Source organism: Amblyomma mixtum, chromosome 1 (assembly GCF_055824585.1).
Source record: "Amblyomma mixtum isolate Tamu chromosome 1, ASM5582458v1, whole genome shotgun sequence".
In the NCBI taxonomy this organism is placed as follows: domain Eukaryota; kingdom Metazoa; phylum Arthropoda; class Arachnida; order Ixodida; family Ixodidae; genus Amblyomma; species Amblyomma mixtum.
Window position 1 is genome coordinate 8,964,986 of NC_143012.1, and position 14,865 is coordinate 8,979,850.

Below are 14,865 nucleotides of genomic sequence, written 5' to 3' on the forward strand. Positions count from 1 at the left end.
ACAAAATTCTAAACCAGGATATTTCACGGCAGTCGCAGCCTATGAAGACGGCACAGTGGGGGCCGCTGCCACTATTCGAACTAATTCGCCTGCAGAGGCGGAAGGAGCCGCCATCGCACTCGCTCTGGCCCACTCCATCATTGACAAAAACATAACAGATATTTGCACAGATTCACAGGCCGCGTACCGCCACTACCTACAGGGCGTGGCGACTCCGGCAACACACCGTATTCTTACCACGGCCACCTCTCTCGACCGAACGGTTACTCTGTCGTGGGTCCCTGGGCATGCCTCGATCCCCGGTAATGAGCGCGTTCATGCGCTGGCCCGAGAACTCTCCTCCCGGACCCCGGAGGATCAGGCACCCAACCCTGCGCAAGAAGCCCCTTCGGTCCTCTCTACATATCACCAAATTACCACATTTTACAAATTCAGCCGCATGACACTGCCACCACCCCACAGTGCCTTGTCGCCCTTATCCAGCGCCACATGGCGGCAATTACAGACAGGCTGCTTTATTTCACCCCACCGCCTCTCATGCTTTCATCCCACCTTTCCTCCTGATTGTAACACCTGTGGCGTGCCCAAATCCACACTTTTCCATTACCTTTGGGAATGTCCTTCCCCAAAGGCAGTATCCCCCATCCCCAATCCCACTCATTCTTCCTGGGAGGCTGCTTTACGGACCGCTCAGCCCGCCGGCCAGAAATGGCTAGTGGATCGGGCTTTAAGTGAAGCACTAGCCCGTGGACTCCTGGACCAGTAGGGGACCACCCTGGAAGATTTTTTTTTTGTGTAATAAAGTTGTTTCCATCCATCCATCCATCCACACCACCCAGCTTTGGTTAACGTGCTTAACATGTAAAGGATTGCATCCTCGAGGATAATGACGAGGTTGCGTTCATTGCGCAATGTGGTGTCAGGGTGGAAAGTTTCCTATAGAGCTCCTTTCCTTTTACCTGTGCTCCACCTTCGTGGGATGGGGCGGAAAAGTGTACGCCCAGAAATGTGGCGTTTTTATTGGTCGCGCCTGTCCTGAGCGATATTTTCCTTAGTAAAATAGATAAGAAACTAGCGGAAGATCTTCCTGGCCTTACTGAAAGGGTTATCCGGTATGTGGACGAGTTTTTGATTTTTCTAAAGCAATGCTACTCCCGGGTGATTCCGGACGTCCTCAAGTGTTTCAAAGAAAGGGGCGAAGGTTCGCGGTTTACCTGTGAATTACCGCAGGAGCGGAAAAGTGAACGCCCAGAAATGTGGCGTTTGTATTGGTCGCGCCTGTCCTGAGCGATATTTCCCTTAGTAAAATAGATAAGAAACTAGCGGAAGATCTTCCTAGCCTTACTGAAAGGGTTTTCCGGTATGTGGACGATTTTTTTTATTTTCCTAAAGCAATGCTACCCCCGGGTGATTCCGGACGTCCACAAGTGTTTCAAAGAAAGGGGCGAAGGTTCGCGGTTTACCTTTGAATTACCGCAGGAGCGGAAAAGTGTATGCCCAGAAATGTGGCGTTTGTATTGGTCGCGCCTGTCCTGAGCGATATTTCCCTTAGTAAAATAGATAAGAAACTAGCGGAAGATCTTCCTGGCCTTACTGAAAGGGTTTTCCGGTATGTGGACGATTTTTTTATTTTCCTAAAGCAATGCTACCCCCGGGTGATTCCGGACGTCCACAAGTGTTTCAAAGAAAGGGGCGAAGGTTCGCGGTTTACCTTTGAATTACCGCAGGAGCGGAAAAGTGTATGCCCAGAAATGTGGCGTTTGTATTGGTCGCGCCTGTCCTGAGCGATATTTCCCTTAGTAAAATAGATAAGAAACTAGCGGAAGATCTTCCTGGCCTTACTGAAAGGGTTTTCCGGTATGTGGACGATTTTTTTATTTTCCTAAAGCAATGCTACCCCCGGGTGATTCCGGACGTCCACAAGTGTTTCAAAGAAAGGGGCGAAGGTTCGCGGTTTACCTTTGAATTACCGCAGGAGCGGAAAAGTGTATGCCCAGAAATGTGGCGTTTGTATTGGTCGCGCCTGTCCTGAGCGATATTTCCCTTAGTAAAATAGATAAGAAACTAGCGGAAGATCTTCCTGGCCTTACTGAAAGGGTTTTCCGGTATGTGGACGATTTTTTTATTTTCCTAAAGCAATGCTACCCCCGGGTGATTCCGGACGTCCACAAGTGTTTCAAAGAAAGGGGCGAAGGTTCGCGGTTTACCTTTGAATTACCGCAGGAGCGGAAAAGTGTATGCCCAGAAATGTGGCGTTTGTATTGGTCGCGCCTGTCCTGAGCGATATTTCCCTTAGTAAAATAGATAAGAAACTAGCGGAAGATCTTCCTGGCCTTACTGAAAGGGTTTTCCGGTATGTGGACGATTTTTTTATTTTCCTAAAGCAATGCTACCCCCGGGTGATTCCGGACGTCCACAAGTGTTTCAAAGAAAGGGGCGAAGGTTCGCGGTTTACCTTTGAATTACCGCAGGAGCGGAAAAGTGTATGCCCAGAAATGTGGCGTTTGTATTGGTCGCGCCTGTCCTGAGCGATATTTCCCTTAGTAAAATAGATAAGAAACTAGCGGAAGATCTTCCTGGCCTTACTGAAAGGGTTTTCCGGTATGTGGACGATTTTTTTATTTTCCTAAAGCAATGCTACCCCCGGGTGATTCCGGACGTCCTCAAGTGTTTCAAAGAAAGGGGCGAAGGTTCGCGGTTTACCTTTGAATTACCGCAGTCAGGCTTCATCCAGTTCCTTGACCTGAGGATCAGCAGTCACGGGAGTAGAACGTGCTGGGAATATCACCCAAGGACGAAAAAACCGCTCCTTAACCACAGTTCCGGTCGTTCAAGATTGGTTGAGGCCGGCATTGCTACTACTTGCTTGAAAGCGTCCCTTTCAAAATCCTGTAGCCACACGGTGAAGGCAGGCTTCCTGGCGCAAATGCACAGGCTTAAGGAAGCTGGTTTTCCTGATCGGGCCTTGTATCATCTCTCTGAAAGGATCCTGCTCAAGACGGGAAGGTCTGAGGAGAGTTCGAGAAAACGTATGGTGGGAATACCTTATGTCCATGATATTTCACATCGCCTGAAAAAGGTGGGGGCGCGGTAAGGAGTTAACGTTGTTTTCACCCCGAAGAATAAGCTGGGTGGCGTGTGCAGTTCTGTGCGCAATAGGCTTGAGCATGGCGGTGACAGTGCAAGAAGAGGATGCACGATAGCCCACATAATGAGGCTTACAGACTGTGACACAGGCGTTGCGTATCAGGTTCCGCTTTCATGTGGGAAGAACTACATCGGCCAGACTGGTCGATGTATTAATGAACGCCTGGCGGAACACCGTAGGTCGTTGAAAGGTGCTGTGCTCTAACCTTGCATTGCACTGCAGAGGTTGCAAAGATTGTTCTCCTTTGCTGGATAAAACAAGTATCTTGTTTACTCACAGTGATCAGGCATGTCATATCTGGTGGAAGCTTACCTGAAGAAGCGGACGCGTGTGTCACATCACTTTCGAAGGCGATAGCGCTTTTACGTAGCTTCTTCAGTATTAGTGCGCCGCACGGAGGGTTGGCTTGATGCATTACCTTTTGTTTTCTTGTGTGGTTGTCTATTTTTAGGCTATCTTGGTTTGAGTTGAATTTGGCGTCCTGTCGCTGGTGTGGTTGATTGGTTGGTTGGCGTCAAATAAAATGGCACATACCCACTACGGGGGAGTGGCCAAGACACAGGCGGTGAACTGCTTGTAAGAGGGGCATTTTTAGAGGAAGAGGAGTAGTAACAGGGTATAAGGCTGACAGATTGGACGACGCAACGACAGGGGTCCTGTTAACTGGGAGATCGAAGACGGGACGATGGCTTTATGAGCAAATTCGAATGCTACGCATGGAATGGTTGAATTTTTAACTGACTGAAAGAGAGAAAAAAATAGTTAAATAAATGTTGAAAAAGCATAAAAATAAAAATAAATAGAACAAATAAATGAATAAAATTAAAATTAGCATGGGAGTCGCTGTGTTTCTAGAAGAAAATTTTGAACAGCACTGCGCGCACTCCTATTGTTTCGTCCAAGCGAAGAAGCGCTAAAGGAAAGAACAACCTTTGGGACCTCCTACTGTACTAACTTTTTTATGAAACAACTCATTTGTATTTCGTTTTAATAAACCTTCAAACCGCAGTGGACACAGGCAGACCCAGCTGGTGAAACGGAATTTCTAATAGGCGCCTCCTCAAAGAAGAGAAGCGGCGGCAGAACAGCAGGTAGTGATCCACTGTCTCAGGCTCGGAACAAAATGGGCACAGTGGAGAAATCGCCAGACCAGATCTGTGAAGGCAGAAATTTAGCAGAGGCTCTAGGTATCGCAAACGCGTGAAAGAGACCTCCAGTCTGCGCGAGCGCCAGTCTTTGCTACTCCAAGGATGCAGAAGATGCTGATATTCGGGAGATGAAGTAAGCGCCGAAGCTGAAAATTTCTGAAATAATGTGTAACTGCGAAACCTCACCGCAGCTGTATATGCGCAGGTTGGCAGGACAGCAATTATTGGGCCGCAGAGAGAGGCCCTTGCTAAGGAATCGGCAACCTCATTTAACTGAATGCCCATGTGCCCCGGTACCCAAAGCAACCGCGCCGAATTTAGATGGAGGCGTAATACCCGAGACTCAGTGGGTGATGATAATGTAGAGCAAATAGATATAGAGCCCGTCATAACCGTGACAGATAAATTAGAGTGAAGTCAGGAAGACGGAGAGAAAAGGACCATCCCAATGTAGGGGAAAAAATGCCCACACCTGCCTTTTCACCATCCTGCGAGGCATCGGTAGCAATGAGAATATGAAAAGGAAAGGACCTTAGGTGGTCCTGCAACAAACCGTGAAGGAGAGGAAAGGGCTGCGGCTTTACATTTGATGGGAAAATGTCATCAAATGCAATCTTGACTGAAGGAGAGATGTTATGCATTGGATGGATATCTGTGAAATTAATGTTTAAAGGATCAAGAAGAGACTGCACGAAACGTATCTGCGGAGTACGCAAACGAGACCAGGTGGCATTTAAAAAGACTGCAAGTTGACTAAGAAATATTACAATGGAGATGTGAAGAGGAGAGTCGCACAAATTTAAAAAGGTTTGGACTGTTAAAAGGCGAAATCTAGCTAATGAAGATGGAATTCGCGCCTCAAGGTGCAGGACAACATTAGCTACATATTTTGGAAGTCCCAAACAGGCACAACGCCTCACGCTCCAAGAGCACAAGAGGGCGAATTTTAGAGGCAGGAGCTCATGAGAATAAAACACAGCCGAACTCCAAAATTGGACGGACATACATTTTATAGATCAGCAGGAGTGTGTGTGTTCTCATGCCTGACCTAGCGCTGCAAAGCCTACGCAGAATGCCAATAGCCCGAACTCCTTTTGCAGAAGCTTGCTCAATGAGTGCCCGCCAGGAAAGAGTAGAGTCGTATATCACTCCAAGAAACTTCACTGTTTGAACTTGAGGAATTATGTGATTTCTATAAGCAACGCAGATATTTACAGGATGAGAAACCGGGAAGACCAACAAGGCGCATTTGTTCACATTGAGGGAAAGATGAATACTTCCTAACCAGTTGTCAAGAATATTGAGGTAATTCTGCAAGGTTTGATAAAGAGAGTGAATATCAATTGCAGAAGCAAAAAATTCGGTGTCATCAGCGTACACGTAAGTTGTCACATTATGGATGCATGGAATTGAGCTTAGAAAGATGTTAAAAAGAACGGGGCAAAGAACTGAGCCTTGCGGTACACCTCTTGTCTGTCGAAATTTCCTAGAAGAAACACCATTTCGGCAGCAATAAAATTCTGTTTTTCAAGAAAGCAGAGGTCCAGGCTACGAAATAGTTTGGGAAATTAAGGTCATGTAATCTGTGTACGTCGAGTACTCGACGCTGTCGTAGGCTTTACTGATATCCAGAGTGACAAGCGCATCAAACCGTTTAGTGCTGCGAGCTAATTTAATACGGCTCTAAAGGTCAGTATGAGCACACCAAATCGAACAGCCCAGCCTGAAACCAATTTTACAAGAATTCAAGAGATTATTTGCAGAAATGAAACACATGATACGATGAAGCAGGACCCGTTCCACCAATTTCATTAAATTCGTTGTTAATGAAATCGGGCGTATGTTGTCTGCAGTGAAACCCTCCCCTTGTTTTTTAAGCAGTGGAACTATTTCCGCAAGACGCCACTCATGGTCTATCCAAGGACCTTTAAGGGAATGATTAACTAGAGTCAATAGGTCTTCAGGAGATTCGTTAAACAAAATTTTGATCATAGATGATCAAAACCTTATCGGGGCCAGGAGCCGCTGGGGTTAGGCGCAGAACAATTTGCGAAAGCTCAGGCATAGTGACCTCAATGAAATCACTTGAGATGCCTGTGAATGTAGCTGGAGAACGAAGTGCAGATGTAAATCGACGTTCTAGGCCGCACGCAATTCCCTCTAAGGCCTTAGCGATGTCAGCAGGGGTCTGAACGAGGGATTCAATGTTGAGAGCCGGTGGAATCACTTTCCTTCTCATAAAATTAAACAAAGCCCGTTTATTTCCTGACTGAGAAAGAAAATCATAATGACTTGTAATATACTCCTCCTTCGCTCGGGAGACAGTGCGCTTAAATGTTGCTGCGACATACTTATAATCCAACCAATTTTTTCGGCATTGATTTATGAGAGGTTTCTTCCAGGCTGTTTTCCGCCGTCTATAGGCACGCGTGCACTCAGCATACCACCAATTATTGGCGATTGTATCCTTGGTTCCAGTGACAATGAGTTCAGACTTTTGCCTTGCGCGTTCCAACACTGAGCAGAGATGTGTAGCTTTGCATTCGAAACTTGTCGCGGTGTTTCGGTCTGACTTAATTGTGAGAGCTGATTTGAGGGTGTCTTTAAAGCGACATCTTTTCTTTCTTTTCTTTGGTATCTAGTTTTGTGCACCTATAAAGCTTCCTTTATGTAATAAAAATTCAGTTGATAGTCTGCGCCTGTGTTGTGTCTCCTCCTTCGCTTTGGACCTGTTTTTTCGCGCTGTCAAGTACTCTTCATAATGTCCTTTATTCTATAATTTCTGAAATGACACGAATAAAGGTTAAAGTAACCTTCCAATAGCTCTAACATCCACAAAACGATTGAACAACTCATATGCAACTTTCCTAAAACGGGAATCTAACCTCCCAAGCCTTCGTTTGGGCGCTTTGGACGTTGGAAATTTCATATCGTTGTGTCGGCCGTAAGCGGCCGCAAAGAAAAAATGCAAGCGTCGTAAAAACTGATTCATCACCAACTCGATCGTCCTTCGGGCTTACAGACGCGTCTGCTTTCATTACTTGATATGACACGGCACGAACCGATGACTGGCGCTCGGAGCTTCCGCTCGCAAAACTGCTGACTGGGAAAGAGTGTAATCTATCAGTTCCAGGGGATGTGGCCGCCAGTGCGGCTTATGGTGCGGGTACGGGCAGGTGAAACGTTTTACAAGCTGAAACGAGACGCTTGCTGCAGCGCCGCCAGCTTTCGAAATGCATCGCCAGACGAAAGAGCACACCGAATGTGAGTATATGCTGAACACAGATGGCGTCGTGCATATCGTGGGGTCGAAAAACCTTTATTGGCTGTAGAAAGGAGGGGATTAATGGGGCTGTAAAAGGGAGACATTACCGTGCTCGTCTTGCCAGAGAACGGCGTTTAGGAAAAAGAATAAATTCACGAGCAATACTGATCGAATGACTGAATGAAATTACCCCAGGCCTCAGTTCAAGCTCCTTGCCTCGCGTGTTCCTTTTTTTGTGTGTGTGCGAAGAGCTCCTCAGAAAGACTCCGGAGGAAGCGCGCCTTTGTCTGCTGTGGTTCTCGTTAAGCGGGGCGTAGCGGGGACGGTAACGTGATTATCTTCGGTAATGGAGCATTTTTACGGTTTGCACTTTATATAGTGCTATCTTTGTTATGTAAGAATGATGTGGAGTGCATATGAGCGGCAGAACACTAGCATCTCTCAAGACGAAAGTATGTAACAGCTGTATCTTACCGCTACTCACCTATGGGGGTAGAAACGTGGAGGCTAACAGTAAGGGTTCAACTTAAATTGAGGACGACGCAGCGATCTGTATATAGGTGCAACGCTGAACGGAAGAGAGCAGAGTGGGTCAGGGAACAAACGTGAGTTCATGACATCCTCGTCGAAATCAAGAACAAATGGGCATGAGCGAAGGCGAAGGCAATTCGAAGGCAAGATAACCGATGTCCCCTTAGAGTAACGGAGGGTATACCAAAAGAGGGCAAGCGTAGCAGGACGTATCAGAGGATTAGATGGGCGAATGAGATTTGGAAGTCGGCAGGAATAAGGCGGCTGTAGCTCGCAGAGGACGGAGTTAACTGAAGGGCCATGAGAGAGGCCTTTGTCCTGCAGTCGATGCAGTAAGGCTGATGATGACGATAATGATCATCTTTGTTTAGCACTGACCGCTGCTCACAGCCTTATCATATTGTGTTCGCGATAAGTGAGGCGTGCTATCTGGCGCGTCTTTGCAAGACGTGACGGCTCTAAAGTTTCGATAACGGCCATTCGCTCATGCCGTCTACTATAGTCTAGGCGGCTATGAATCCAATTGTTTTTGATAAAGGCGCAACTGACAGACAGCGGCGTTTAGCCCCGCTTGAGCAAGCGGTGAGGGGGCGGTATCACTCCGGCGCTCGCGTGGGCTTGTAGTTATGAGTCAACGATGTGCGATAAGCAGAAATGCGCGCCATACCTTCGCCTGCGGTACTTTGGGGGGAAGAAATGCCCAGGACGCGCAGCCGCCTGCTCGAATGCATCGCTGCGTCACCAGCGCCGTCGCCTAGTGGTCCGAGAATGGCGCGTCCATTTCGCGCCAAGGGGCGCTTGTCTAGGAGCATCTTCTATTCCTTGCGTTTGATGCGAGAAGCAGCCCCTACGATGAGTCAACAGGCTACACGCTTCCAGCGTATGCCGCCGCTGTGATAAGACATGGCAACCTGCGTTTTTTTTTTTTTCGAATTTTACCAACAGCTCACGTCTGCGGGCCGCCGAAGCGTTGACTCGCGTATCAAGCCGAAGGATCGGAACATCGTTCCGAATGCATGCCCAGACGACCGCCCCTTTTACCAATAATGGACACGCCGATACAGAAGATACCGCCTCTAGTCACACATATTTTTGCTGGCGCGGGCGTCCTGGGCGCTTGTCCCCTATAGTACTATGTTGTTGTTGTTGTTGTTGCGACTGAAGAAAGGATGAAAAAGAAAGTGCACGGGCCTGCCCACTGACTCGAGCTGAACCGCAATCGCTGTCACGTGCGGACCGAGGAGAGTTGAACGATGTGACAGGAAAGATGGAAAGAACAGATGCGCGTCGCAACAACAGTGAACGCCGAAGCGACGACGCCGGCTGTAAAAAATACCCCCCCCCCCCCCCCCCCCCCCTGCTGCCCATCCGTGTAGTGCTATCGGGAGCAAAAGTAAAAGACCCCTGCAAGCGCGTGCCGATCCATGCCCTACTGCCAACTGGCGAAGCACTTCTGGTGTCGAGACCGGCGCAGTGGCACGCGCCTGTCTTGAGCAGAGCACTGTGTTCCGTGCTCAAGCTCGGCTTCGTTTGCAGGGGACAGAGTGAAACTGAGAGACGTGGAGGTCCTGACCCTGCACCAAGGACGGTATACCACCGCACCACCGCACGAAGGTCACACCCTGTCCCCTAACTGGACTGCCTCGGCGGCAAAGAGGGATGCCGCAGCGCGCATTCAGTTGGTCTGTGCTCAATCGTGGCAGCGATGGACGGGACCTGCAGGTGACCTTTTTGCATTTCTCTTCACACCATCGAAAAAATCCATCGTTTACTCACCCTTTAAATCACTGCAAACGAAATTAAGTTAATTCTATTTGGAGCAACAGCTATTAAGGCTCGTTCCCTGTGTTTAGAGTAGCAGTAATGGTGGTGGTGGTGGTGGTGGTGGTGGTGGTGGTGATGGTGATGATGATGATGACGATGATGATGGTGGTGGTGGTGGTGGTGGTGGTGGTGGTGGTGGTAGTAGAAGTAGGAGTAGTAGTACATAACGACGAAAAGCGGAGAGTATGGTGAGAGATGGGGAATCATCAACCGCAGGGTGGTCGTCACGGGAATAAGGAAGAGGAGGGACACCGTGGAAGCCGGAGGGTGGTTACCGTGAAAGGAGGAAGGTGCAGCGAGAGCGGAGGAATGCGCAACCGTAGGCTGGTTACCATGGGAACCACCAGGAGGGGGGTTACAGTAGAAGGAGGAGGAGTGTTACTATGCTAGGAGAGTACGGTGAGAGCGGAGGAATGCGCAACCGGAAGGTGGTTGCCATGCAAGGAGGAGGGTATGACGAGAACAGAGGAATGGTCAACCAGGGATGGTACTTCAGAAAGGGCCCGAGGGTGGTTGCCGTGGATGGAGGAGGAAGGGTATGGCGAGAGCGGAGTAATATGGCCGGCTTCCTCTGCGGCGGCTGTTGCAAAACGCTCTCCCGAGAGCGGTGCTGCCAAGCGCCTGGAGCGGCGGATTATCGACGAGGGAGTAAGCGCGGTAAACTGAAAAGAGTGCTCCATAATTATACATGTATGCCTGTCGCTCTCAAATTCTTTACTTCGATATATCGCGAAATCAAAACGCCTCAACATCTATCGCTGAATCTCGCGTTGCACAGTGCTAATCGGCTGGTGTGTTTTGACTTTGTTTTTGCTGCTTTACTGCTGCTGCTGCTACGAGGTAAGCCGTATTGTGCAAGATTCCGGAGCATTTTCGGTCATCTTAGTACACAAAGGTGTTATTGCCTCGATGTACTGAAAATCAGACGCCGCGTTAGCAAACTGAACCCGCAAAGCTGAGCTCAGCGCTCAGCAGCAGACGTCCTCTGCGGGAGGTGCAGGGTTCGGTCCCCTGTGCCACCTGGTACAGACCAGTTTTCAAATAGGTGCAGCGATGCGATTTATGAGCGTGAACATTGCATCACGAGCCGCTTTTACACACAGCGCAGCCAATCGTACCCTGTAAGTGACGTCACACACGGATCTCGCGCGGCTGTGGCTGTTTTTCTAGTCTGGGCACTCCATGCCGTACCGTCGTTTATCGCCTCGTTTAACTGCGTAGTATGCTGGGCTCGGTGTTTATCACATGTGGTCATACAAGGTTAAAAAATAAAGGCGTACACACAGGAGTTACGCTTATATCGCATGCCCGGCAATAGGTATTGTGTAGAGGTGCGGAACTGTCGAACTTCTGTGTTTTGTTTTTTGATGGAGACACTGAAGCAGCCGAGAAAGCCTTTTTTTAGTTCTCGCTCCGTTCACCGCCGCCGGTAACGATCTCGGTCAGGAACGTGCGCGTCCGAGATCCCGCCATACTTGTCGTAACGCAAAACGCCCTGCTCTGTCGCCTTCTCTTGTCCTGTGTGTGTGAATTTCGCTAGTCACTGTGTGTGATACCGACTACCAACTAGCCCAACTTAAAGCATTAGCAGCTACTATTTTTCGTAATAGCGTGTCTTCTGTCGCCTTCTGTTGTCCCGTGTGTGTGAATTTCGCTAGTCAATATGTTTGATACCGACTACCTACTGCTTTGGCGGCTGGAAAGCGCCATCAGATTATCTCTCTCAGCATGCATGCCAAGGTGACCAGGGAACCCTACCTGTCCCCGCCTTTGTTATCAGGCATCACAGTGTGATGCCAACGGCAGGTGTAGCAGGCGGCCCGCGTGCGCTGTCTGGGATTGCATCTGCTCGTGTAACAGCAGCAGCCTAGGGAATCACGCACGTGACGTCGTTCACAGTGCACGCTAGGCTGCGCTCTTTGTACAGGCACTATAAACACGAAATACCTACATGGAAGTGAAACGGGAGTAAGCTGTAATCTAGAGCCCTCTATTTTAGGGAAAGGTTATTCTGCTCCAGCTCTTGAGTGGATTTCGGTTTGGTTTTGGTTTGGTTTTGGTTTTGTTTTATGGGGCTTAAGGTTGGTTGATTGGTTGATTGGGGTTTAACGTCCCAAAGCGACTGAGGCTATGAGAGATGCCGTAGTGAAGGGCTCCGGAAATTTCGACCACCTGGGGTTCTTTTCTTTGACGTGCACTGACATCGCACAGTACACGGGCCTCTAGAATTTCTCCTCCAAAGAAATTCAACCGCTGCGGCCGGGATCGAACCCGCGTCTTTCGGGTCAGCAGCCGAGCACCATAACCACTGAGCCACCGCGGCAGCTTGAGTGGATTTCGATCACTAGATATACGGAATGCTTACTCTTTGCAACACAGGTGTGTTTCCCCTGCAAAGCATAGTAACTTGATGCAGTTAGCAATGGGAGGAGGGTTTTAAATGCTGCACCGGAGTTGTTGAGGTCAGAAAATAGAGGAGGTAGAAACCTCGGTAAAAATCTTCATAACTACTGAAACTTCACATGTTTTGAAGAGGAAATTTGTTTCTGTTTCCAACCTTAAGTATTCCGTATTTCTGAAGATGGAAATCTACTCCAGGGCTTGGGCAGCATACCCTGCCACCGTAAAGAGAGTGCGCTGGAGGGCAAGTTACTGCCCTATTATTCATTTTGGACCTAGAGGGTAGTGACACGCGTCCCCGTGTTCACGCTCGTAAATCTCATGACCGTCCAGTCTTTCCCTTCACATGATGTTCGGCCTTCATGGCGTAAAATGCTGGGAAAAACAGCTATTTTATAATATCTTGTTCAGATCAAAGCACGTCAGTCATGATGCTGTTTTGCCAACTTCCATTTGCACCTTTAAAATCAAAGAATTGTCGCCATTACCACTACTCCGAGCAGCAAGATGCAGTGCTCACATTCAGCCATGGTACTGCAGAGCTATTGCAACTACACGAAACGGACTAACTTGAACTATTCGTCACTTGCAGGAAAACGTGTGAAGCGGAAAGAATGGACATTCGAAGCAGTCATTTCTTAAGAATCATCTGACTGTAATAGTGGCGCCAATCCACCAACCAACCCACTAACAACCAACCACCGCCACCCTAAAAAAGCCGTACGCTCCACCAATGCGCTCACTTACACCCACCAGAAGCTATATGCAGCACTGGAACAAAACAGCGACCGCGAAATACATCTAATACTGCTAATGCACATTTCCTTCGTCACGTCGTATCTTTGCATCTGTGCATGTTTTATTCCATATTTTCACTGCGGGGCCATTGCAGTATTAAGGTTACAGTTTTCGTTGTCCGGAGCATAGTTCGCTGCTCTGTATTATTTTCGTTTGCTTGTACATACTTTGCCAAAAATGACCGAGCAGCCGCGCCAGTTTTTACCTTTGGAAATTATGAACCAACTCGCCCAGAAGAAAGTACTTATTGATCAGCCTGCGGAGTACACTAATCCGAAAGGCGGCGCTATGCTCGCCGGCGCTGGGCGCAGCTGTCCGTTGCCGAGCGTAAACTTGGTGACGTCTGCTTTCGCCCTCGCTGGACGTCTTTGGATGACAGAGTAAACTGGTAACACGTAAAGCATGCGGTTTCGCGCCTTCGGAACACCGTGCTACCGAAGGAGGGCACTGCGGCCGGCAAAATTAGCTGAACGCTGCTTTCGGGTCGGCGCTTTGAAGCCGCGCTACGCGCCCGGAAACAATGAGCGTTTATTATAGCACGCGGCTCATGGAATTTAAACGGATGTTCACTGACATGCTTTCGTGCACATTTGGAAAGACCGTTAAGTAAGACGAAGAACAGATATCAAAAATGTGACACACTTTTCCGCGACAACGCTTCTTCCGTCGTTACATTTTATTCGGTATACCGAATAAAATACTCCTATAGGAGTAGACTGAAACGAGAGAAGCACTCAATCTAGTTCGTCAGTGGTAAAGTGGCTGGTAAATAAGAAAAATAAAGCAGCAACACCGAGGTCAAATTTGAGAACGAAAAAATACACCTACAGTCAGTCTTTAGCGTCGTGAAGCAGTTAAGTGTTATTATAAACGAAGTTTCACGAGTGTGTTTGGGTGTAACGAAGCCCCCTACAAAGTAAAATTTCGATAATCCCAACTCGAGGAAGAGCTAAAATATTATCCTCCTATTATGCGGAGTTTGATGTAAGGGACACTCGATCAAAACGAGGTTCGCGTGCATGCGTGCGCTCAGCACTGGCGGCAATTCGCCTAATGTGCGAACTTACTAGTAGCTTATTTAGTCTGCAAAGCGTACTTCCACGTGTAATGCCGATTACGCGTCATTTTGAGATTATACGCTGGCAATATTCTGTGTCTTTGGTTTTTTTTTTTTCCTGTAAGAGGAAAAAATGAGAAAAAGCAGCGAAGGCATCTGCAGCGTAGACAAAGGCACAGTCATCGTACTTTGTACACAAAATGAGACGGCGTCTCCAAGATGGTTGCGTCCATCTTGTATCATTAGAACATAAACGTGCTACCTGAAAGAGGAGAAAAAAGAAGCATCTTAGCGGGGCCCGGCCGTGGCTGTGTGGCGTTCGGGGGGGAGCCAGAAAATGCAGCGGGGGAGCTGAACGATCTGACGCGCACTTTTTGTTTCGGTTTATAAAATTCTGGCGGGACCACCATGTAGCCGAAGCTGGTATGTTGATGTGCACCTGATCACCACATCGGGTCTCACTGAGCGCAGTTCGCCGCTTCAATGACGTCGCGCGAGATGCACTGCACCATTGCCGTTCTAGTCTCTCTGCTCACCAGCCCGTCATTCGGCTGGCAAGGTGCGTAAATGCTTTTACTTGACCTCTTCGTGCCTTTCTGTCAGGAACATAAACTGCAGGAGAGCGGTACGGTCCTGAGCTATGGCAGAGAAACATGAGAGTGCTATATCGGGCAAACCTCATCATAAAAGTAAA

At 48.4% G+C, this 14,865-nt stretch overlaps 1 protein-coding gene across 1 annotated transcript in view; it reads left to right on the forward strand.

Moving 5' to 3' along the window:
- Positions 1-7,432: 7,432 nt before the first annotated feature.
- The window catches only part of LOC149365406 (uncharacterized), a 28,930-nt gene continuing 21,497 nt past the window's right edge, over positions 7,433-14,865 (forward strand). Inside the window, exons 1-3 of the mRNA XM_089568613.1 lie at positions 7,433-7,462; positions 9,677-9,814; positions 14,643-14,730. Of these exons, the coding sequence (XP_089424739.1) occupies positions 7,433-7,462; positions 9,677-9,814; positions 14,643-14,730 (256 nt within the window). The remainder of the gene's footprint in view (positions 7,463-9,676; positions 9,815-14,642; positions 14,731-14,865) is intronic.